Source organism: Rhinolophus hipposideros (assembly GCF_964194185.1).
Source record: "Rhinolophus hipposideros genome assembly, chromosome: 7".
NCBI classification, from domain to species: Eukaryota; Metazoa; Chordata; class Mammalia; order Chiroptera; family Rhinolophidae; genus Rhinolophus; species Rhinolophus hipposideros.
In genome coordinates, this window is record NC_138053.1 from 15,548,908 (window position 1) to 15,559,936 (window position 11,029).

The following is an 11,029-nucleotide window of genomic DNA, read 5'->3' on the forward strand; positions in this document are numbered from 1 at the left end:
TTAGAGAAACAGCTTATAAAACTGACACATGAAGAAACAGAATATATAGTCATATAGTTATTAGAGAAATTGAATCTGTAGTGAAAGAACTTTTCAGACTCAAATGGCTTCACATTTGAATTTTAGTGAATGTTTTAAAAATAAATAACACTAATCTTACGCAAACTGTTTCAGAAACTAGGAATAGAGAACACCTCACTAATTTTTTTAAATGAGACAAGCATAATCTTGCTCCTAAAATCTGATAAGGACAGTATAAAAACAAAATTAATTGGCCAGTCTCATGAACATAGATATGAAACTTGTAAAAATCACAGTCAAGTTTATTTATTAAACAAAGGCAAGTTGGCTATTTACCACCTTAAAAGAATAAAGGAGAAAAAAATGAAGTGAACATATCAGAAATACAGAAAAAGTCAATACCCATTCATTATAACAATTCTTAGCAAACTAAGAATGTAAGGGGAATTCTTTAATTTAATAAAGGGTATTTACATAAAACTTATCTTTCTTAAAATAAGGAAAATTTTCCCGATATCAGGAATGAGAGCAAGCTGCCCCCATATCACCATTTCTTATCAACACTGTACTAGCAGTTCTAGCCAGTATAATAGCCCAAGAAAAAGAAAGGGTGTATCAGTTGAAAGGGAAAAATATAAAACTTCCATTACTATTTGCAGATGACACTGTTACATAGTTAGAAAACAAGTGTCTAGAGATGATCTACTAGAATTAATGAGTTTAAAGCATGTTTGTGGGAAACAAGTATGTAAATATCAATTTCAGTTCTCCATACTAGACAATTAAAGGAGGAAAATTTTAAAACTCTGCCATTTACAGTAGCATCTAAAAACACCCAATACCTAGGAACACCAAAAGATGTTACTCTTAGTTTATAGAGAAGGATGAAATAGTAAACAGAATTTTAAAAGACCTAAATAATTGGAGAGGTAAACCATGTTCACTGTTTAAAGAATCGGTATTGTAAAGATAATAGTTTTGGCCAAATTAAGCTGTAGATTCAGCATAATCATAATCAAATACCAGCAGGACTTTTTTATTCAGCCTTGGAAATTGAGATGTATGTGAAAATGTGGGAGTCAAGAATAACTAAGAATTTTGAAGAATAGCCAAAGATAGATGACTTTTTTCAGATATCAGGAGCACACAATGTGCTATATAGATGATATATTATAGAATTGTACACTTGAAACCTATGTAATTTTACTAACCAATGTCAACCCAATAAATTCAGTTTTTAAAAGGAGTTGTTATTACAAGAGTTACAGTAATTACAACAGTATACTTTTTTTTATTATTAAATTTATTGGGGTGACAATTGTTAGTAAAGTTACATGGATTTCAGGTGTACAATTCTGTATTACATCATCTATAAACCCATTGTGTGTTCACCACCCAGAGTCAGTTCTCCTTCCATCACCATATATTTGATCCCCCTTACCCTCATCTCCCTCCCCCCACCCCCTTACCCTCCGGTAACCACTAAGTTATTGTCTGTGTCTATGAGTTTTTCTTTCTCATTTGTCTTGTTCTTTTGTTGTTTTTGGTTTATATACCACTTGACGACAGTATACTTTTAATGTAAGGATAGAGAAATAGATCAGGGTGGAGAGTCCAGAAACAAACCTGTACATATATGGACAGAGGTGACATATGAGTATGATAGCTTATACTGCCAAGCAGTGGGCAGAAAATTCTTTTTCAGTCAGTGTTGCTAGGTCAATTGGAGCTCTATATGGGGAGAAGAAGAAACTTGATCTCACACCATACACAAAACCAAATCCATATGAATTATTGATCTAAATGGTATTGATCTAATACCATTAAAACAGAACAGGCAAGACAAAGACTAGGGGCAAATATTTGGAAGTTAAGTTTCAAATGATTTCTGCAGTATGTACAAAGAACTACAAACAACAATAAGAAAAGATGGATAGCCAAGTAGAGCCAAATTGTTGAACAGGAACTTTATAAAGGATATCCAAATGCCATTAAAAATATTAAAACATGTTCAGCCTCATTAGTTTTTGAAAAAGAGCAAAATAAAATCCCAGTGAGGTAGCACTACGTAACCTATCAACATGGTCTAAATGACAAAGAAATTGACATTACCAAGTGTTGGCAAGAATGTGGAACATTGAAATGCTATCATGGAAGTATAAATTTGTGCTACTACTTTGAAAGCTATTTGACAAGATTTACTTCTACTGAAATTCTCATACCCTGTGACCCAGAAGATTGAATCCTAGGTAGCGTTTTTCCCCGAAAATAAGACCAAGTCTTATACTAATTTTTGCTCCAAAGACGCATTAGGGCTTATGTTCAGGGGATGTCATTCTGAAAATTCATGCTAGGGCTTATTTCCCGGTTAGGTTTTATTTTCGGGGAAACATGGTATATACCTAATAGACATGCGTACAAATATGTGCCAAAAGGCATGTACCATAATGTTCACACCAGCTTTATAATTCAAAACTGGAAACTAACCCAAATGTTCCTCAGCAGTGGAATGAATAAATTGTATATTCATCTAATGGAATGCTATACAGTAATGTAAATCATCAACTACACATAATACTAATGAATTGAAAAAAACAACATTAAGTGAAAGAAGCCAGGCATAAGTTATATATACTGTCCAATTCCATTTACATAAAGTTCTAAGCGGTGAACTTATTTGTGGTGTTAGAAACTAGGGTTGTAATCTTTGGGAAAGAAGATTGGTTAGTGACGGGAAGGAAACACAGGGTCTTCTGGGGGTCTGATAATCTGTTTCTTGATCTGGATGGTGGTTCTGTGAGTGGTTCACTCTGTGAAGTTTTATCAAAATGTACACTTGTGGTTTAGCAGTTTTCTGTTGTTTTTCAATAAATATTTTTTTAAAAAAATAGATGACACATACCTATTGATCCAACTTTCCCATTTGGGGGTTCTGTCTTGAAGAAAGAAAAGCACCTGTCCCTAAAGAAATCTGTAGAAAGGTTAGTGAGTGATATTAGACGATAGGGTGTTTTATTGCAGCGTTGCTTGTAGTGAGAAAAGTGTCTGTTATTGAGAGAGTGGTTGAAAAAAATCATGGAGTATCCATTCTGTGGAATGTTACACGTGTATTTTAAAGACATTTTGTCCTATGTGCACAGATTTTTATATGAGCCTGGAAAAAAAGTGGAAAAGGCATATTGTTCCCTGATGTGGGAGTGGAATCGGTGGCCAGTTGAGGAACAATTACTGAATTTTTCTTGGTATATCTTTGTATAATTAACCATTTCTTAGCTGCTGCTCTAACCACTGGTCCTTGCGACAACTCATTGTGTTGACAGCAGACTCTTTCTTGCCCTCTTCTAAGATAATCTTTTATTATCTTAATGGTATTCAGCTAACCCCAACCACTGATTAGGCCATGAATGATCATGGCTTATCACAAGAAGAGAAGTAACGAAAAGAGTTTTAAAAGAGAACCTGGTCATTTCTGGGTATGTGACTCATAGAATTGGCAGTGCGTGGCTATATATCATGGGTGCTGTCAAAGGGAATTATAATCACAAGTCAGTCACACGAAATACATGTATTCCTAATATTAAGGATCTGGCTTGTTTGTTTCAAGCGGGAGCAAGAAAGTCAAATGGCTCGTCTTAAAAAACAGCAAGAGGAATTGGAACAGATGAGACTACGTTACCTGGCTTCTGAGGAAAAAGATACAGTAAACACTGAGCGACAAGAATTGTTGGATATAAGAAATGAATTGAACAGGTATAGTAATTAGAACATTTCATTTTTTTTGCCATACAAAAACAAAAGTTCCAGAAGGACAACCTTTTAATTAGTCATTGGTCCAGGGAAAGTATAAACGTCAGGTCTTTTGGGGGGAAAAAGTAGGTCATATATGGAATATAGCTGATTTATACAATAGAAAATCTATGTCAAAGACCATTATTTCAAATTCTTTGTCGTGAATGTAGCTGTATCAATTGTATTTAGCTTTCTTTGTTTCCATTCATAGCGCTAGTACTTTAAATTTTATTTTTATTTGACTGTTTCAGGATTATCACTACTATTTCAAAGTAATTGATGAAACTGAATTTATAATTAAATAGTATGAGAAAGTTCAAGTTTAGTTACTATAATAATATAAATAATAGCTCTTATTTATTATGTGCCAGGAGCTATTTTAACTTCCTCACATACCTGTCTCATTTTCTATCTTCAAAGCATCTTTCCCCCCTACCCCCGATTTAGAGATGAGAAAACCAAGGATTCAAGTACCCTTTCCAAAGTCACACAGTTAGTAAACCAGAGTTCAAATCTGATTCCAGAGGTTGATTTTTAACTACTGTGCTACGCTGGGCTTCTCTATAGTGTCATGCTCATCTTAGTTAAAATGTGAACAGTATTTCATATTAGAAAAGTCATCATTAAGAAGCAGCATAAGCACAAATTATAGTCTTGTTGGAGGGGTGTTTAGGGGAAGACTTTTTAGCTTAAAGTTTATCAAGAGATTAGTATTTTTGTTTTAGCAAAGCATACTGTCTTAGCTCAGGCTGCCATAAAGTACTATAGAATGAGTGTCTTAAACAACAGTAATTTATTGTCTCACAGTTCTGGAGGCTAGAATTCAAGATCAGTGTGCCAGCATGGTTGGTTTCTGGTGAGGACTCTGTTCCTAGCTTGCAAACAGCTGCTTTCCCACTGTGTCCTCACACGGCAGGGAGAGAGAAAGCTCTCTGGTGTTTCTTCTAATAATCGTGCTAACCCATCCTCTTGATCTCATCTAACCCTAATCATCTCCCCAAAGCCAAAGACCGTCACATTGGGGGTTAGGGCTTCAGCACATTAATTCAGTCCATAGCACATACATTTGACAGAATATCCCAAGACATCTCCATATATGAGCTGGGAAAACTCAAGTCACTATACGAGGTGGGTTTAGAGCTGAATTAAATAACTGCATGTAGAAAATTAATATATAAATATCAGTTGGAAAAGGTCAAGGTGTACAGTGTCATGCTGCAGGGCTCAATTAATGCTATTATTCTTTTTTCCATCAAATATTTATTTGGTGTCTACTATGTTGTAGACTTGGAAGATTTTACAAATTAATGCATTATAACATAATTCTTGGCTTTCAGAATTTTGCTGTCATAGACAGTCATGTGTCGCTTAATGACAGGGATACGTTCTGAGAAATGCATCGGTAGGTGATGTCACCGTGGTGCGAAGGAGACAGAGTGCACTTGCACAGACAAGACGGTCTAGCCGACCGCACACCTGGGCTACACGGCGTAGCCTAGTGCTCCTACAAGCCTGTAGGGCATGTTACTGTACAAGACAACACGAGATTAAATCAAGCACATGAGAAAAGGATGCAGTCAAGAGATGCGGTAAATACGAGATGTGTGCAGCTGCTACTGGCCTAACACGGCATACTGTTTCACAGCAAACTTGTTTTTTTATGGGTAGAAAGAGCGTACTCTAAACTGAAGATAAATACACAAACCAGTAACATGGTCGTTTATTATCATTATCAGGCGTTATGTACTATACATAATTGTACGTGCTATACTTTCATACAACTGGCAGCGTGTAGGTTCGTTTACACCAGCGTCACCACAAACACATAATGTGTTGCGCTAGGACATTATGACAGCTGCCATGTCACGAGGTGATGCATGACTGTCTAGCACTTTTTTGGTTGCAGTTTAGCAAATATATACTAAGCCTCTACTGTTTGCTAAGTACTGTTTTGGTGGCTTAAATGAAGATAGCATTGGCCTGTCAAATTTGCAGATCATACAAAATTGAATCTTACCATTAATGTATTAATAAAATTAGGATTCAGAGAGAACTGAAATCACCAAGATTAAATATATTAGAGACAAAAGCAGAGTCCTCTGTATAAATTATAAGAAAAATCTCTTAAGCGATGGGGAAGATACAAAAGAAAAAAAAATTCATGTGAGGAAGGCTAGGAGGATTTACGTGGCCACTAGTAACAGTGTTACTTGGCTACCAAAGAACCATTGCAGTTAGGGACATTCATAGAAGTAGTGTTCAGTACTCAGCATTGGTAAAATCCCCTCTAAGATGTTCTCAACCAACGTGCAGCACACTTTAAAGGAAATTGGCCACCTACAGAGCTTCCAATGGAATGTGACCAAGAAGTAGTTTGGGAGTGAGGAATATTGAACTTGAAGAGAATTCCTGGGCAGAGTATGAGATAGCTGTCTTCACATACGAGGGCTGACAGTTGAGTTCACGAACTCATCCTAGAAAAAGTGCTGCTTACCTCACTGCTGAATATCACTACAGTCACCTTCAAAGGACTCCCCTTGGGAAGCTATGCACTGACTCCAGCACCTAGTCCACCCTTCAAAGCAAGTTTGGAATGGCCCTTAGAGCTGTCGTCTTATTAACCCCTAATGTCCTGAATGTCATCAAAATATCTTCCTTTCATATTTCCTTTATCTTCGGGTAAAGAAAGAAGTCATTGGGGGCCAGATCATGTGAGTAGGGAGGGTGTTCCAATACAGTTATTTGTTTACTGGCTAAAAACTCCCTCACAGACAGTGTCATGTGAGCTGGTGTATTGTCGTGATGCAAGAGTCATGAATTGTTGGCGAAAAGTTCAGGTCGTCTAACTTTTTCACGCAGCCTTTACAGTGCTTCCAAATAGTAAATTTGGTTAACTGTTTGTCCAGTTGGTACAAATTCATAATGAATAATCCCTCTGGTATCCAAAAAGGTTAGCAACATCATTGCAACAAGTTCACAAACTTAATTGTCAGACCTCGTTTGTGGAGGGCTGCCACATAGAAATAGGTTATCCTCTGGAGCAGAATCATAGCCGTTTATTGGAAAGCACATACTGAGTTCAACCTGGGAAAGAACTTTTTAGCAGAAGTTCTACAAAGCTGTAGGTTCCTAATGACAGGAATTGTGTGAGTGGAGTTCAGACGTAGTGTTTGTCAGGGAAGTAAAGTTTCCTTTGATAACTTTGTGGGCTTCATCAGCTACAAGGTTCTAAAATCCTCCTGTTGGTGTGATTGATGATTTGCATTTTAGTAAAGATTTGGTAGAAATAATCTATCAGATGTGAAAAAAATTCCATCTGTCCTTTATGTATAAACAGATGAACAAAGACTTTCAGGTATTCTGTCATTAATTTACCCTCCAAGAGAGCTGTAAAAATTAGGGCAGAGGAAACAGCTATTCAGAAAGCTTCCCTTCTCCATTCTCATCAAGTGCTCCAATTGGTACCAGTATCCCACTAACCACTTGATTTTCCATCTCAGTCCCAAAGCGCAGCGCCCTCACTATTTGATTTTTTTCTAAAAACAGATAAGAGATACTTGATGTTCTTGGACTGGGTACTTCAGTTTCCAGTTCTTTTGTGGGGACTCTTAGGAGTCAGTCCAAGTTTAAGAGAGCCATCTGAACACATGAACTGTGGCCTAGTCTTACTCGTCTGTCAGAGCAGGACTCACGCCTGCTGGCTCTTCCTCTCTCTCTCCCCCAGTGCATGTGTCAGTTTGGAAGTGTGTTTTGTTCTCACTGGCTGCTTACTCTGAAGACCATCTAGAAGCAAGGGCTTGGACTCAACTGCTTTATCTTATTATAAAGACAAAATTTAGAGTAGGTGCAAATTAAAACATTTTGGTAGCCAGTTACATAGAGGAGCATAAAGTTCTGTCTTCATTGTACGTTCTAAATTAACACATACTCCATGTCCAGACTTGCCGTTACCTCACTAAGTATACGCTCCATTTTCAAGGAAACATAATCAACAGTGTTGCATTAGAAATACCCAAAGCCCAGGCTGGCACCTGCTCTCCTTCATCGCCTAAACGAGATCATCACAAACGTTACTTGAAGATACCCGTACAAAGTCTTAAAATGTACCTGCCCTTTGCCCTAGGCATTCCCCTTTCTGGCATTTTCCTTTCTATGAAGAATGAGTGAAATAAGCTCCATAACAATAAGGACTCCTTTTCATGATTCACTGCAGTATCTTCTAATCCTAGCATTATTTGGTACAAGTAAATATTTGTTGAATGAATTTAGAAGAAAATTTTATGTTCAAAACAACAAAGGTTTAACAACCTAAAGGATCAGCAATAAAGGATGATTAAATAATAGAATGTTAATGAAGCCATTTAGAAGAACATTTGTAATATCAGAAAACAGTTTTTATATTAATAAGTGAAAAAATATACAGCATTGCATATATATTATTTTTTTAGAAAAATATGTATTTAAATATATATGCATTTTTAATTGAAAAGAAATAAAGAAAATTACTATTCCAATTGGATATCTCTGGATAAGATTGATTTTATTTACATTTCAAAAATTTCTAATTTTCATGTATTTTATAATTAGAAAACCAAGTATTGTTTTTAAAACTATCTTTCGTAAGTGTGCTAACTCTGACCTGCCAATGTAACACTGGTGTTTGTTTCCTTCCTGAAAATATTACTAAAAACGTATTTTACCATTAAATCATTTTCTTTTACAATGGCATTGTTAAGACAACCAAAACAATATTTGTCGCCTGCTAGAGTGGTGTTTGTTCTTGACTTCTCAGGTTAAGGCAACAGGAACAAAAACAGTATCAGGATTCCAGAGAGATTGCAAGTGGAAAAGTGGAGGGTCCACGTGGCAGTGCAACGGAAGAAGGTTTGGACGATTATTTGACTCGCCTCATAGAAGAAAGGGATACTTTGATGAGGACGGGTGTGTATAATCACGAGGATCGAATAATAAGTGAACTTGACCGACAGATCAGAGAGATTTTGGCAAAAAACAATGCCAGTAATTAATAACATTTGGGAAATCGTTACAAATTCCAGGTCTGAATTTTAATTTTATTGTAAAACAGTCCAAGGAAAGGAAAAATGTATGTTTTAAGATCCAACTTTCAATTTTTTATAAGCACAATTTTATATGTTCTTGTATAGTATTTATTTGATTTTATTTACTTTATGCTACCTCTCCCATTCTCATTTTATTTGTAATTACATTTTATATACTCATTTTAAATGACTTTTCAGTGTTTCTCATAATTTATAATTTCATGGCTAAGTTTCATAACATCTTTTCACTAAATTTGTTCTAGGAGAAATGACTGCAGTAATTTCAAGTTACATAACTTGTCACTTTGAGCCAAAAGACTATATGTTGCACTTTAAAAACATTGTGTCCTATTCATTTGAATACAGATATCTTAAAAGTTTAGACTACTTGTAAACATAACCAGTTTTACTTAATTCATTTTAGATGTCCTGTCTTTTTAACTTATAACATTAAAAAGTGACAAGTGTGAAAACCTAAAGCAGGATCAATTCAGAGAAGCCATATGATAATATTGAATGACAAATTAGTCGTTTATGTGACTAATGTGACTGTTTTCTATTTAAATAAAGTTAATACATATTAAACTTGTTTCAAAAACTATTGAATTTTCAAATTTTTACTGTACTCTGAAATTTAAGAACATGAAGTCATAACAGTATTAATAAGGTCTTGTCTGTCTCCTGCTCAAGATTACGCTGTTTTCTTTTTTTGAAAATAGAGATTTCTTTTTATTTCTCAATAATAGTAAAAGTGGTCAACTTTATAACTTGGAAACAGACACTTAAAGACTTTGGGTGAAAAAGTAGAATGAAAAACTTTTTTACTCTCTCTAATCTTAACCAATCGTTTTAAAAAGTACATGAGATTAAGTCATTGGATTTATGTAGTGCCACGTCTGTATAAACTTAAGAATCCTTTTATATCATATTCTTCAGAGCCAACATTTGCCCTCAAAGCAATACTTTGCATGTCCTTTACACCATACTGAAAAGGTTTATTAGAAAATTTACAGGTTAGGTGAGTCTTAAAGTATATGTAGTTTGAAATTTGATTCCCGAATATAATAAATTTAAGTATATACTTTAGGAAGTATATATACTGTTTACTGATAACTTCCATAAAAGCAGAATAGGCTATTTGGTAACATTAATTTTCTGTTTTCTTCTTTGGGAAATTACAGTTCTTACATGCCTTATATGGGTTTTTTTTCCCTTATTAACAAAGTATTAATCTACAAACAACCCAGCACTAAATAACAAAGAAAGAAATTACTGAATGAGAAGTGTAATGAACATGTGAATCATAGTAGAAATTCAAAATATTATGGTTAGACATTTTCTCTCCTTGATTTTTGTGCCACGTGAATGTAACAGAAGTATTTTTATTTTGGGAGGATTGGATAAAATAACGATGACTGCTTTCCATTGCACTGTGTGCTGTGTGTGACTATTTTCAAACACTAGAGGGGGCCTTAGAGTTAAAGAAACAAAAAGAGCTTTTCTAAAAAGGATGTGTGGTTTATTTTGCCTTCTGTAAAGCGATCTTTTGGCTGTGTATTTTAACAAATAAAATCATAATTGTGTGTATCTTTGAGTTCTGAGCAGTCTGTTGCTTTTGTGCTAAACTAAGTGGGCAAGTGCTTGGCACTTCCGTATGAAGTCTCTGTATTTTTGGTTTTTAAGTGCTTACATTGCATATGTGTATGTGGGTGCCGTTTCTGTATAAACTTGAGTTCCTTTCTAGGTATATCCCAGTAATTTCTATCTAGACCTGTGTTCCTGTTGCTTCCAGCAGAGGTGGGAGTTTGAGGACTCTGAGTACAGAGGTGGGAGTTTGAAGTTTAAGGATATATTGGGGAGCTGCACAAACGTCTAGTTGAGCCAGATGACTTTCTTGTCTACGTGCTGCTCTGTGCAGATACTGCCCAGCCTGAATCTGAGTTCTCAGATCAGCCCAGTACATGTTGTTCGTCCTTAGCCAGCTCAGAACGGACTGACCTGGTTCTTGCAGAAGGGGCCTCCAGCAGCATGTATGGACTTTGAAAATTTGGCCTCTCATTGCTATTATGTCCAGCTTGATTGCATGCCTAACTTGATTTTTTTTCCTTATTTCATTCACAAACCATAAAATTCACCAATTTAAAGTATACAATTCAGTG

The 11,029-nt window shown here is 35.5% G+C and overlaps 1 protein-coding gene across 15 annotated transcripts in view; it reads left to right on the top strand.

Annotated features, from left to right (window-relative positions):
• CEP120 (centrosomal protein 120) overlaps window positions 1–10,463 on the top strand; it is a 63,599-nt gene extending 53,136 nt beyond the window's left edge. For 13 of the 15 annotated variants that reach the window (XM_081054534.1, XM_081054536.1, XM_081054529.1 and 10 more), the window contains 2 exons: window positions 3,626–3,771; window positions 8,603–10,463. In XM_081054534.1, coding sequence (XP_080910660.1) covers window positions 3,626–3,771; window positions 8,603–8,837 — 381 coding nt within the window. In that variant the 3' untranslated portion in view covers window positions 8,838–10,463. The remainder of the gene's footprint in view (window positions 1–3,625; window positions 3,772–8,602) is intronic. The other 2 variants (XM_081054543.1, XM_081054530.1) reach the window with 2 other exon arrangements.
• The last annotated feature ends 566 nt before the right edge of the window (window positions 10,464–11,029 follow it).